The sequence below is a fragment of the Meleagris gallopavo genome, chromosome 5 (genome assembly GCF_905368555.1).
Source record: "Meleagris gallopavo chromosome 5, MGAL_WU_HG_1.1, whole genome shotgun sequence".
NCBI lineage: Eukaryota > Metazoa > Chordata > Aves > Galliformes > Phasianidae > Meleagris > Meleagris gallopavo.
The window spans coordinates 21712565-21727256 of NC_139408.1; the positions used below are offsets into that span (position 1 = coordinate 21712565).

At 43.1% G+C, this 14692-nt stretch overlaps 1 protein-coding gene across 13 annotated transcripts in view; it reads left to right on the forward strand.

Moving 5' to 3' along the window:
* Positions 1 to 14692, forward strand: part of TSPAN18 (tetraspanin 18) — a 104345-nt gene that overhangs the window by 77129 nt on the left and 12524 nt on the right. For 12 of the 13 annotated variants that reach the window (XM_085224617.1, XM_085224616.1, XM_085224615.1 and 9 more), the window contains 3 exons: positions 7273 to 7364; positions 8134 to 8328; positions 13312 to 13386. In XM_085224617.1, coding sequence (XP_085080743.1) covers positions 7302 to 7364; positions 8134 to 8328; positions 13312 to 13386 — 333 coding nt within the window. In that variant the 5' untranslated portion in view covers positions 7273 to 7301. The remainder of the gene's footprint in view (positions 1 to 7272; positions 7365 to 8133; positions 8329 to 13311; positions 13387 to 14692) is intronic. The other variant, XM_085224626.1, reaches the window with a different exon arrangement.

Sequence of the window (14692 nt, forward strand, 5' to 3'; positions counted from 1 at the left end):
TCCCTTCTTTCTCATACTCTCTCAGCTGCTTTCTGCCTTCTGTCTCTTTGCTCTGGCTCTTCAGCTCTCTTCTGAGCTGCAGAGACCAACAAGATCCTCAAGCTGAGCTGCTTTTCCTTCATCAACACGCAGTCTCCACAAAGAGCTGCTCTGCAAGCAGTGAGTACAAGGAGAAGCTAGTGCTGGCATGGAGCTGGCTGTGGTGGCTGATGACACGGGCAGGGTGACAAGGACAGCGTGCCAGGCACAGCTGCTCAGTGGCTGAGGCAGCATGGTTTGCACACATGCGGCCTGAGGAAGGAGGCTTGGCCTACACCATAGCTCCAGCTTCCACTGTGTTTCCCCAGCGACTGTAATTAGAGGCATCAGCTTGCTCGAGTCACAATTAGGCATGGTGGTTTTGCACTTTCTACAGTTCTCCCTAATGACAAAATCGTAGCTATTAACCAAAGTGAGTCTGTTTGGCACGGACTTCTGCCCCTTTAGGGCTGCAGAGTGAGATGGAGTATTGCTATTGTTTGGCACCAAACGTGCTCTTTTATCCCTTCTGACACAGCACCTGCTGATGCCTCTGAAGCATTCAAGTTCTTCCTCTCTGTGGTGCTTTAAGTTCTTTTAAAATATTGTGACTTAAGGGGAATTAAAAAAAAATAAATTCCTCTCCCACACAGACCTTTGAGGGCTTGTATGGATGTAATTATATGCACGCACAGTAGGAGCAGGAATCCCATCATCCTGACGATTTTCCTAATGATAGGTTTCTATAGCACAGTGCCATTTGTGCTTTAAAGTTAGAGGCATCTTTTCCTGGCAGCAACTGTCCTGGGGTAAAGACATCACAGGATAGAACAGCTGGAGAAATTGTCTCTCAGCTGCATGTGCAAAGCTCAGGACAAAGCGTTCCCTGCACACAAAAGAAAAAGATAAAAAGCTGAGGGTGGGCTCGGTGTGCCAGAAGGAGCACTCCATTGTGTGGCAGTGATGCTTGCTCATGTTCTGTCTGCAGCTTCTTCAAGCCACCCTCTGGAGGTTTCCATGCATACTGCAGCCAGCTTGGATGGTTGCATGGCATGTTCTGACAACACGCTGACCCCCAAACATGGTACCAATTTGGGGCCCATCCAGTGGTGCAGTGGACGTGTGGCTCAGCTGCTGGCGTTACCCAAAGTACTTTGCAGCGGGCAATTGGCTGAGACTGTTTGCATCCTCCATGTTTTCAAACGGGAGCCATCCCCACTCGTTGTTCAGAAATGTAGCTCCGTGGTGACAGAGGAAGGACATAAAATAAGAGGGATTAATGCAAAACAGAAAGGCTATGAATATTCATTAAATGCTTTATACTGTACTAGTTTCAGCCACCTCAAAACTCTTTGTTCACTTCCTGCCGGCAGCAAACTATAGACTTCTACTCACAGAAGTCTTCATGGGAGGCAGTTTTCAAAAGCAGGTTCACAAATGTTTGTGGGAAACAGATGTTAAATACACCCGCTCCAGAGATCCTGCTGAAATTCTGGCATGCTTGCACCATAAGGGAGCAGAAAGAGGGCCAAGCACCTTATTGATCATTTTGGAATATCTGCGAGTTCTCCCAAACGATCTGAGGAGGATGAATTATTTGCTTCCAGTACCTACAATCCCAGCTGCGTGCTGGGCCCTTGTGGCCCAAGGTGCTGATGGAGGATGGGGGCTGTCCTGCCTGCAGGTCTGGTAGTGGCAGTGGGGCAGGTGGAGGAGCAGCCAAGGGGCTGCCAGGGCGGGCAGCACTGCAGCTTCTCTGTCTATCTCTCACTGCTCCCAGACAGTGAGAGAAAACTGTTTGCTCAGCTTTGTGCAGAAGGTGGCTGGGAGGCACCCAGCATCTCTGACCATTGCTCCTCATGGGCCTCCCGGAAACACATCCCATCTCCCTTCCTCTGCCTTTTCCATTTTCCCAGTAAATGGGCTGTAAAGTCACAGCAGATTAAAGTTTGTCTAAACCTCCTATAAAATATTGAAGGTGCAGCTGTGATTAATCTAGTGCTGTTGTGGTATGAGGTGCATACATAACGGCGGTACGGATTTACGTGTGGTCTGTGGGCATTAAAAACACCCCAAAGCTTGTTAAAGAGATTCTGAGGAATCAGATCCTTGCTGGGTATTAAAAGCTCTTCATTAGTGCTAATGTACACTAAATTAAGGTGGTTAATTAAGGCGATGGTGTGTTTTAATAAGTTATGTACTTAACGTGACTGTATTTTATTGATTTCTGCAGTAATTGTGTATTTTTCTCTTCCAGGTGACAGAGAAATATATGGGGTACATAGGCAATTAAAGACTAGAAAAGACAGTATGCTTCAAGTCCTGAGATTTGCTAAGGTGAAGCTTGCTTATAGCTCAGTTTTTCTGCATCTCAGATGCTCTCTCTGTTTCTGTCAGGGCTGATTTGATGTAGCTGTAGTGTGCAGGAGTGAAATAGGAAATGCATGGCTCACCTGCTGTCAGGTGAAGTCACCTGTGAGGTGTAGAGCAGCAGGTCATCCCCCTTCAATCTCCTAGTTATAAATCTGCCCCATCTCTGTTCTATCAAGAATAATACTCTGTTTACTGGAGGGAGCCATCTGTTAGACAAGCTCTTTTAGCAGAGCCCAACTACTTTTGTTTAAAAGGGTTAGATACTGCTTGCCAGTGGTGAACATAGAAATCCCTATGGAAGAAGGGTACACTTTGAAGGAGGCAAGCAAGCTGAGCCAAATTTCCAGGCCTTTGAGCCAAGAGGCGTGTTGCCATGTTGCTGAGGAAAGGATGCAGTGGAGTGAAGCCAGGCCGTGGTAGTCCTTCATCACTGGTGAACCTGAAAGCTTCTGAGGTGTTTCTGGTGACATATCCACTGGGACAGTCCCTGGGAATTGATTCACTGACATGGAAGAGAGTCTGGTCCATGTTATCTAATTCCTTCAAGGGCTGTCTGGCAGTGAATCTGGAGAGCTTCAACAAATATATCTTCTACTATTACTTGGTTGCATTGTGTATGAACATGGGAGTAGGTGTAAGTTAGCACCATTTGTTCCTCAAGCTGTTGGCTAATATTCTGAACAGCAGATACAGATACAGTTCTGATACAGCAGAACTGCCTAGGGAGACTAGGGAGCCTCAATCCTTAGACATACTCAGGACTTAACAAAATGTGACCCTGAGCAGTCTGCTCAAACTTCAGACTTGGACCAAACCTCGAAATTGGCCCAGACTGGGGGCAGCGGGTGTTTGTATTCAGTGACATCCAGAGATCATATCAAACCTACATTTTTCTGTGAGTCTGTCTTCACGATAAAGACAAGAGTGCAATTGAAGTGAAACTACAGGTTTCAGTCCAGTGTGAAAGGGATGTGGGAGTAGAGGAGAATGTCGGTGATAGCAAGGAGAAGCATGTAAGCAGTTTTTGGGAGAGTGGTTGAGCAGCTGCCTTTAGATATGTGAAGTTCAAGGTATAGTTTCAAGGCGTGCAAAAATGAATGTCAGAAGGAAGGAAACAAATGGTGGTTGGAGAACAAAAAATTGCATTGCCTTGAAAACCTGGACTGTATTCCTAACTGATGAGAGCAGCTGGGGTATGTTTCATGGCTGTGCTGCTGGGGTGTTTTAGCCTCCTCATCATTTTCCAAGATAAAATTTGTATGAGGGGGAAAATGTTGAATAAGCTGCCTAAGAGAAAGTGGAACGTTTATAGCTACATTTCAGACAAAAACAAATGCGTCTCATATGTCTCACAGATCTGAGATGGGACAAGCCAGGGAAAGCATCTGTCAGCCGCTGTCTTCTGCAGTTCTGACTGTTAATGTTTGCTTAGCATTAAATGTCTCTTGCAGAGGAGAACTTAATCTCTCACAAATTTGAGGCCTGTAGGAGGGGAGAGAAGATATTTTTAAAGGGTAGATTAGGATGTATTCGTTCAGATTTTATCTCATTTGTATCAGTGTGCAGCAGGAATAACAAAATTTATTTGTGTGTATGGCTGAGAAGTAGGTGGGAATGCATCTCTTGGGTCAGGATTGTCCTTTTGTGTCAGTTATTTTCTTGCAGTTTGTGATTAGTGACTTCATGTAAAATGATTTAATAATTACATTAGTTGCAAGGAATATTATTTGCATTTTGCTTGAGTTTGTTTGTAAATAATGTTAGTTACAGACTATTCCAGTCTAAAGCACTATGCATATGTGAACAAGATGGTAATATATTTCAGATTTGTTGGAGTGCTTCCACTCTGACTTGAAATGGTTTTAAGTCTTGTGTAAGAAATCAGATCATGCTTTTAGTTAGTGTCCCCTGTCACCCAGATGGTGAGCATTCGTGTGCTGTTTGGGGATCCATGTGCCCAGAATAAATTGGACAGGGAGCATCACGCTGCTCTGTGCAGGTGTCCCCAGGCTGCAGGCATTGAGGCAGTCACTCAAGGTTGTATTTATTTGTTGTTCTGCTGTGTGAAGCCTGGTAATTTTTGAAATTACAAATCTGAGCCCAGCAACAGCACTGGTAAAAATTTATGACTCAGACAAACAACGGAGCTCTCACTAGTCAAAGCCAAGCATGTATTTGTTTCTAATGCTCCCATATGACTGTGACTGCATGACCACACCAGCACTGGCAGTCATGTTCTCAAGACCTGATTGCTGAACATGTTTAGTCTCCTTCCCTAATTCATACCTAGAAAACATTTTAACATACCCAGTATAGAGAGGAGCAATGCAAGAAATGGTAGCTTGTCTTTGAAAAGACACATGAATCAGAGTTGTTCCAAGAGAGCTCATCTTGCAGAGGAAGCAGACCCAGACATGGATAGTGAATCAAGGCAGGAATGTGATTTATCAACTCTGCAAAATGGCAGGACAGGGTTAGACTCGGGAGTTGCTGTTCTCTAATGTGGGTGCCTCTGCATTGAGATGAGCGTGCATGACACAAAGTAACACAATACAGCTGAATCGGTTTCCTATTTATCTTTTTTTTTTTTTTTTTTTTTCTGCCTATGATATAGATTAAATGTGGGCACTCAAGGCAGCAGGACTTAGAAGTTTCTCTGATAATTTTCAGGCTCTGGCTGATAGAATGAGATTTAGCTGTCCTTGTTTCACTGGAGCATAACCTTTGTGTGATGATGGGAACATCTGGGTGTCACTAATTCTGGGGCTCTTGAAGTATCAGTATCTCCTCCTCTTTCTGGAATATTGGCAGATGTGGTCTTAAACCCTCAGGAAGATGTGGGCACCTCTTCCAGGCCCAAGTAAGAGCTCTGTGCCCCACTTTGTCTCCTGTATTCACAGCTGGGCTCCGAATCTGTCTGGGTAGAAGAGTTGGATGTAGGAGGTATAAGGAAACAAATGTTGAAGATGAAAATATTGCCTTTGTTCTCAGGTTCCAATTCCAATTGGTGTTCTTCCTGGAATAAGGTGGATTGTAGAACTGGCTTTTTGAATGCACTGAGGATTCCTCTCGCAAAGGGGCTCCCTGAACAGCCCCAGGCCAGCAAAGACACACTGTAGTGCTGCCCCAGGCAAGCTCTGGTGCTGTGGAGGAGCAGTTACACATGTGCTTCATAGTCTACACCAGCTTCTGCATCGCTCTATACGTGTCTCTATCTGTTTTGCCACTGGGAAGGAACTGTGTTGATTTTTAAACCAAGTAAAAGAAGTCAAGCAAACACACACAGCGTGAATCTGACTGTTTACCTCAGCATCCTCTTGCTGGGAGACTTGGGGTTTTCTCAGCCCTTTGGTTAAAGAAGAGTAGTTTCCATGGCCATAGAGGGAAAGACAGCACTCCAAAGTTTCTGTGGCTTAACAATAACAACGAAGGAGAGAGAGTGGTGAGGTGCTGGAACAGGCTGCCCAGAGAGGTTGTGGGTGCCCCGTCCCTGGAGGTGTTCAAGGCCAGGTTGGATGGGGCCCTGGGCAGCCTGGTCTAGTATTAAATGGGAGGTTGGTGGCCCTGCATGTGGCAGGGGGGTTGGAGATTCATGATCCTTGAGGTCCCTTCCAACCCTGACCATTCTGTGAGTGAAGGAAATAGTTTTATTTCTGGTCTGGTGAAAATCTTGTGTAATTTCTGTTGGTTTTTTTTTTCCTTTCAATTGGATTGCAGAGTGCTTCATTAGCAGCATATAATCGGATGCATGTCTATTTTGGGAATGACATTCTCTGTAGTGTAAGGGGAGGAGATGGGCTAAGAAGCACATGAGCTTTGGGAGGGCTTCTCTAGAGAGCTTAGCAAAATTATGTCTCTGTTTGCATATATATGCTTCCTTCTGTACAAGGTGCAGTGACTTCATTAACTTCAGTTTCAGTGAAAATTTTACTATTTTATGTATTCGTTTGACCCTGTAGGGTGATGGGAGGTGAAATTACTTACTGGAAGATGCAGCCACTTCATTAAACAGCAAGCTTTTGGGGTCAGGAACTTTCTTCCAATGCGACTTCACCTGGTCAAACTTAGTAGATGCTCTTCCAATACAAATACTGTCCTAAGCCCTTTATGGTCTAGCTCAGACCTATCGAGATTCAGAATGGACATTTTTTTTTTTCCTGTAATTAAAATCTTACCAGCTTTAATCCACAGGCTCTGCCTGCAAAGACTTGTGCAGGATGCAGTTTGAATAACAGGACTTCAGCAGCCGACTAACATGTCACACTGCATGACAAGCAGGTGGTGTGCCCGTGTGTGGAACTGAGCTGAGGATGGCCTCCTCAAGCCCTCTCTCTTTCACATACCACAGTCATTCTCAATGTCTGAGTGTTTCCCTGAAAATATTCTCCTCGTTCACGTGGCTTCATTCCATAAGGGAGACTTGTATGGAGCCAACTGTCCAAGATGCATGTTTGTGAGACTAGCTGATGGGCACAGCTTCTGGCTCCTGTGTCGATACAGCCTTCTTTCTTGATTAGAAGTATCCAGGTGTGTTCAGTGTTTCTTCGACTTGGCAGACCTTAAGGACTACAAAAAAATAAAACAAAATTAGCCGTTGTTTGCAGTCAGATTTTTTTCCCCCAGCATTTCACCCTGCAAGCAAAAAGCCAAAGCTTTCTTTCAACCTTTCTATTTGCATTCCCCTCTACACCTGGAAGAATGCAAAGGGAATTAACAGTGATCATTATCTCTTATTAGCCTGTGCTATGGTACTCTGTTCAGGTAAAAAATGAGCCCTTCTGTATAATGAACTCCACAGGGTCTGGAGGGAATAGACATGGAAATAGGGCTATGTCATTCAAATAAAATTGAGTGTGCTAAAATATTGTTGGTGTTTTGCAGGAAGTGTTGGATCAAGCAGCCTGAAGACCATGGAGGGAGACTGTCTGAGCTGCATGAAGTACCTGATGTTTCTTTTCAATTTTTTTATATTTGTAAGTATTTGGAATCTCTTGATTCCTTCTGTTTCCAGCAGCCAACAGAATAGGCTGTAATTCAGTAAAGTTACCACCGAAGATCCCTCAGCTTTGCGCTAGCAATCACCAAGGATATTAATTTATGGCATCTGAAGGTGCTAAGACATTGAGTAAAGCAGCCTGGTGGCCACTGCTGTCTTCATTAAGGTTGTCCTTGGCAAGGAAGACAAAGAAGGAAGGCTGTAACTTATATTCATGGTCTGTCTTTGAATGGCAGAAGAAATCATTTTCTAGTCCTGGGTGCCCTGCTGAGGTTTCTGCTAGCAAACAGAGATTTTTCTAGTACATTCCTGGTGACCCATGTTGCTCTTGTCTTTGATGGAAAGGGTGGGAGCACCCAGCCACCCTGCCCCAAGTGGGACAAAGTGCCCTTCTGTGATGGGGTGGGTTCCTCTGTGCCTCTTCACTGGGCCATCCCCTGCAGGTGTAGCAGAGACTCAAGACTCAGTCTTTCAAGCATTGGGCAGAGATTCAACAATTGGTAGAGCAAAGTGTTAAGAAAAGATGTTTTTGCTGCTAATGTTTCATTGAGTGAGAAAGAAATGCTGAGACCAGCATAGCAGCATGTCAGCAGTCACCTTCTCAGCAGAGAATGTTTGACACAGAAACAGATTTTCCAAAACACCTTTGATCAAAAAATACTGATGAAACCGATGTTCCCGCAGCAGCTGTTAATGTTGACCTGTCTCCTTCTTTGCCCCTCTCTCCTCTCATTGTGCTGTGACAGCTGGGAGGAGCATGCCTTCTAGGAGTTGGGATCTGGGTCATCGTGGATCCAACAGGTTTTCGAGAGATCGTGGCTGCCAACCCTCTGCTCTTCACAGGAGCATACATCATGCTGGCAATGGGAGCAATGCTCTTTCTGCTGGGTTTCCTTGGCTGCTGCGGTGCCATCCGTGAGAACAAATGTCTCCTACTTTTTGTAAGTGTCCTTGCACTTTATTAGCCTTTTGGTGCTTCCCAAGAATGGGGGTGACTCTTAATCTAGATAGGTGATGCTGCAATTAGTACATGAATGGGCGTCCATTTTTGCAGCCATTGTTCCCTTAGATATTAAGTAGGCTTTAGAGCACTTTTACACACAGCTGGAAGTACAGAGAATTTGCTTCATCCCTGAACCAGGCTTGAGTCTTGTGAGTCTGAATGTGGGGTTGTATTTTGACTTTGTCAAGCTTTGTCTCAAAAACATATAGAAAGTGATCAAAACCTGGATACTTTTGGACATCCAAACCATTAGCTCCACCTGTAGATTCATTTCTTACTGGTTCACAACAGAGCAGAGAGAACATACAGACTGAAGCATCTATGTAATGAGGCCCCACAGCAAAAATGCCTAGCTCTGAACTTGGATGATATCCTTGTGTTACAGCTCTCAATAGGTAGTTGGTTCTTCATGCAACCTGGTCTGCTCCTGAAATGAACCAAGTTTGTTCTTTTCAGGCAATTTTCCACTCAGAGAGTTAAATTTCACTCCATCTACTCATCAGATAACACTTAAAATCAGTTTTTCTGACCCCTGCCCTAAGTTCTGATACTGCAGGGTTTTCAGCCATTATCTGTTTGCAGAAAACATTGTCAGTTAGATGTTAAAACACAAAGCTCAGTAGTTTTTCTCTTTTTTGACAAATGTTGCCTTTTGTTTCTTGCTCATGATCTGCAAGTTTGTTTTTATTTTTGTTTAAATGTTGATCTTACACTGTTTTGTTATGATTCTGTCTTGCACAGCTGCTTCACAGTAAAAAGAAGGCTTGTATCTTAACAGAGCAGGAAAGTCCACTTTCTTAAAAACAAAGCTATTTTTTCCCTAGTGTTCAGCTTGGCTCCACTGAGGTGAATTCTCTCTAGCACTTGGCTTGCCCACCCCTTGACTTTATAACCTGCATGTGAGAGCCTCTCACTGGAAGCCTTTGTGGATAGGATCGCTAGTGAATCATCTGAGAAGTAAATCAGAAAACTCAATATATCACCTGTCAAGTCAGGGAAACCTGCCCAAAGGAGCCTCGCAAAATGTAAAGAATCAGGCCCAAGTGAGGCTGAGTTTACTCCAGAGCCTAACCTAGCCAGATTAAGAAACTAAAAGTTACATTTGATGAAAAGAACTGATTACAAGTGAATGAGAGAGAGAGAGATTTTGAGTTTGGACAACATAAGCAGCATACAGATAGAGGAAGAGGGGACTTCTGCACTGTACTTTGCTGACATAGCATCACTGAGGTCAGTAGTGGTTTAAATACTTCTCCCAGTGTTTTATTTTTGCTCCAGTGCACTCAATTTGTGGCTATTATTTCTAACTCATAGAAATTGTTCTGAGTCCTGCTGCTTTATTTATTTAGTTTTGTTATTATTTTATTGCATACTTGGAATTTGAGACTTCAATGGGCATGAGGTAATACCTGGAACTAGCAGGAACTCTGAAAGTAATCACTGGATGAGGAATTAGCACTCCAGCTTCTGACGTCAAAGTCAGCTCTCATAACCTGCCATCCAGTATCCAACAGCAGAAAAGCACTTGCACAGTGATCTGTGCTGATGCCAAGTGAGAGGAGATATTTTACTAATTTCTACTTTCTGGGAGGCCAGACCAACTGACACTAAAATACACAAAAGATCTGTGAAACCAGAAGTCTAATGGGAGTGTTTTAGACTTAGAAAGGGCAAACCGTTCATGAGCGTATGCCAGTGAGACTGGGAGCTCGCTTGCAGAACTGAGAGTGTTTGGCTTTAGAGGTGGTACTTAGGGAGAAGTTGCCTGATCAAATCAAGTCCTCTTGCAAAGCTGTTAAAGAATTGATGAGCCGGGGTTGCTTGAGTGAGATTTCACAGTGATGCATAATGTATATGTGAAGCTTTCGGTTCAAATGTAAATAAAGGATAGAAGGGACAAGACAGATGCACGCATACATGTTCTCTAGGTTTGACTTCTGTATTTACAATGTCTTTTATTTTACATTAAGCTGCTTGTCTTTTGGAAGGAAAAAACAACCCACACTCACCACCACCACCAACAAAAAATCCCTGTGAAACCCAGCATGCTGCATTAAGCACAAGGCTGTGAAGTATTTCTAGATTTTCTAGCATTTGGATGTGGCTCACAAAATGCAACAAAGGTGGGCTTGAAAATTCAGGATTGACTTAATTCTGGGTTGTCTTAAGGACCGTATGACTATAAAAGAACACCATAGAAATCAGAATCCAGAGTGCTACTGAGTGTACAAAACGGAATGTGTGCAAATGCTTTTATTTTGCCACAGGAGACTGAATTCAGGTTTGAAAAGAAGTCTGTGTTAGCTTGATTTGGCTTAGCTGTGAGGGTAGGTGTCCTTTTTTGCACTCTTTTAATACAGATAATGCAGCCTCTCTGGCTTTCCAACATGAAAACACAAGTCCTTTGCGTTTAAAGGCAATGACTGCTCTTTCTGCAACAACTGAAGCTGGAACAGTAGGTGTTTTGTGGGAAAGAAATGTGAAACATTGATTTGTGGAAGCTTCTGACAATTGTGGAGATGTCACCAAGAGGTGAGGATTTTTATCCACAACAGGAGATCCCATTTCTAAGGATGATATTCAGACCCTCACATTGGATGAGTGGGGTGCCTTTACACAAGTGCCCAGTCTCAGACATGGGCTTGTATGTGAGGCTGTTGTGTCCCATACACTGTGTTGAGCAGTTGGCTGTCCAGAGTGCTCATATTTCAGTAACTGCTTACTTTAGTTCTGTGAGGCAAAACATAATAAGCAGATGCTGTGTTGCCTTAAAATGCAGAATGAGAGCAAGTTCTAAAACACGGATGATCCATCTCTTTTTTTCTCATCCCCTCCAATGGCTGCTTCTGTGTTTTCTACAGTAACTACTTCAAATCCGTAATGCACAATGTAAGTGTATATCAGTTTGGGAATGATAATGAATCTTATCAGAGGTAATCTGGGGATGGTTGCTTATACTTCTGCACAGACCTGTGCTGGAGCTCATATGAACTGTATCTCCCAGCAATCAGTAAATGAAATGCAATTAGCAAGGTGATGAGATTAATCACTTGATCACCACCTTAGACCTCTTAGTGGCTATGCTGAGATCCCTTGATGGATGATGATGTGGATTTGCAAAGTATGGTTCATCCTCATCACTTGCTCTTTGCCCTCCTGTGGTGAAATCAAAAACAAAATAGTCTCTGAGCAGGAAAAATAGAAGCTGCATGTAAAAGTCTAGCAGTAAGAATAAATTATAGAATTAACTAGTTCAGCAAGTCAAGCAACAACATTCTGTTAGCAGCCCTCTCCATGTGACTTGCCTTGTTTGTCGTTTGAGCCTGGGATCCTTTTCTTTTATTTCCATTGCAGAGACAGAAAGACAAATGGGACAGGTTAGTGTGTGTACTTTTCCAGTGGGGAAAAATCACTTACAGCTCTGGTAATTGACACCAAAAGAACACTTTCCCATTCCAATTTGGTAGTCGGAATTTTCTTTCCATTACCAAAGTACATGGTGCATGGCATTCCATGCGCTGTTTGTAAATCATTGCTCGGGGATCTTAAATAGCACTTCTGGCCCCATCTGCCTTCCTTCTGTTTCAGAAAGACCCTCAATAGCCTTTTCATGCAGAAAATAAAATCAAGATCTCTTTTGTGTTTATTTCTGCTTGTTGTTTCAACCACTTGTACCACGTGTTTGTTACCTTCCATATGAAGCAGTCTTACCAAGTTCCCTATTCACATGGTACCAAAACGTAAAGACATTTCCAAACCACCACTCAGACTGGTAAAATCATCTTAGCCTGTGGTCTAAATCTTGGAATCCTTACATTTCTCAATTGATAATGTCTTTGTATGACCATAGCATCATAAAAATGCCCATTTTGGGGAACTGTAAGTCTGAGCTAACTTAGTGTTTTGTCTCCAGAAGTGAAAATTAGAAATGCTGTTTCAGGAGAACGTGTGAGCCTTACCACTTTCTGCTCTGTTCCCCTCTGTTCCTCTGCATCAACAATTGTTGTTTGAAGGATGCTAGAGAACACATCCCTGCCTGTTTTTTCAGTGTTTGTTGTGGACTGAAGTGAGACATCAGTATAACTTGGGATCAGTCCTAAAGACAGACTGAAATGTGAGCTCTTTCTTTTTTCCTTCCCTGGGAGATTTGTTCCCTTCAACACTGTTTTCTTCTCCAAACTGTACTTCAAGTTGTGGACCAGCTTTCTGCGCTGCCTTTGGGGCCCCCATACTTGGCTGTGGTTTCTCAGTGTAGGGGTACCATATCAGCATGTAGTTATATTGTTTCATAGCAGCTGAGTAACTAATGTATCCAGTGCAACCCCATTGTGCAGAAGGGGATACTTTTAACCAAGGCTAATTTTTTCCTGAGATAAACTCTAAAAAGATTTCAATTTTGGTCACAGGTGTATTTCAGTGTATGTCCCACTACCTTTTTCCAAACACAAAATGAGCCGTGGTTATAATACAGTGAAGCTGTTTATGATTGTGATGAACAAAGATGTACATATGTATGTGTATGCATGTTATGGGTTACCTACATCATTTCCCCTTGCTGTGTCAGGACAGTTCAATCCTATATGAGCATCTACACAATCATATAACATTTTCCATCAAACTAGCCTTTACTGTTTTAACCTGGTGCAGATTCATCAGGGGACACTAATGGCCACTTTACCCATTAGAACACCCATTAGAACATGGCAGAACATGCTGTGAACTTCCATGTCCTGTGGCAGGGTCAGAAGATGGCTGTGACTGCCCCAGGTTATTGTCATAGGTTTTTTTCATTATTATTTTTTTTCCATCTCCGTGGTAAAACTTGTAAAAGTTTGTGTTCCTACTGCCTATTGTACTCTCGTAATGAAATGTCTCTCTGTTTCTCCCTCCCTCCCCCCCCCCCCCATTTTCTTTCTTCTAGTTCTTCATGTTTATTTTGTTAATCTTCCTGGCGGAGCTTTCAGCTGCAATTCTGGCTTTTATCTTCAGAGAAAATGTAAGTATCCTGTGGTGGGCAGACTCTGAGCCTTGGTGGGATTGTACTCAGCCGGAGGATGGCATTAGTACCTGATTCATTTTACTGTAGCTGTTTCAAATACCTATAAATCTGCTTCCTTACTACCTTCAGTCTGCAGAACTGCCAGCAATGCTAGTTAGGCTGGCATGTGCAAGGTGGATGCTTTATGTACAAAGGATATATATGTTGTGGGACTACTTAAATCCTGAAGACTTTAGTCTTCTCAATTCCTTCACAGCCAAACCAGCTGCACATTCCATCAGGGAAAAGTTTTGCAATAATGTTGCATTAAGGTTAAAAGCAACTATTTTCTTTTTGCAATATAGCATGTGTTCACTATTAATATTAATAGTGAAACCTCCTGTTTCCCCAGCAGAACCAATGTTTCCTCTGTCTGCAGTGCAAAAACTCTCTTGGGCATTGTCTAATATTTCTTCTTGAATTTTCATGTTCTGACAGTTGCCAGATTCCTTTCAATTCTGCCTGCAAGATATGCCTCCCCGCCTGCTCTGACTGAGTCTCCCCTGGCCCTTCTGGAGTCCATTCAGGGTTCTTTTTCATGTAGTCTTGCTCACAGATTTCTAGTCCTTCTCTGTACAGCTTCGTATGATGCAGCCTTTTTCTACACTGCTGCTGAGCATATTGTTAAGTGCCCATCATCCCTCTCTTATGTTAGCAGTAAGCTTGGTCTCATGTTTCTCTGACTTGCAAGAGTTTGTGGCTTTTGAGGACAACACACACACAAAGAGGAACTGGGCTGAACAAGGTTCATCCTTTCCAAGGCAGCTCAATTTCTGAAATGTGACTCTGAGTGACGGCTGTGAAAAGACATCAGCTAGTAACAGTGGTCACTGGTAACTTAGTTTTTATTTTGTTTGTTTGGTGCCTGCCTCTAGTTAGAGAGCTTTCAGCACCTTACCCATACTGATCATCACAGAAATGTAATGTGAGCAAAGGAGGACTTTGTAAAACAGTGACAACTATTTTCATTTTCTTGAGCCAAGATATACTTCTAGTTTTTTTCATATAAAGAGATTTTGATAAGCAAAGGATTAAGAATTATGAAGCTCATGATGAAGTGATGTGCTGGTTGTGTGGTAAGATAGTCTGGGAAGAGGTGGAGGAGGAATTTTTCCTCTCTTTTTTTCCTCTCCTTCCCCCTCCCTCTTTCTCCCTCTCTTTTTATTCCCTTCATTTTTTTTTGCCCTTTTTGTCCCCAAAAGCCAGTGGTCTTTTGTCTTTGCCTCGGATTTGAAGAGTTGGGAAAGAGCAGCACTTGGTGCAC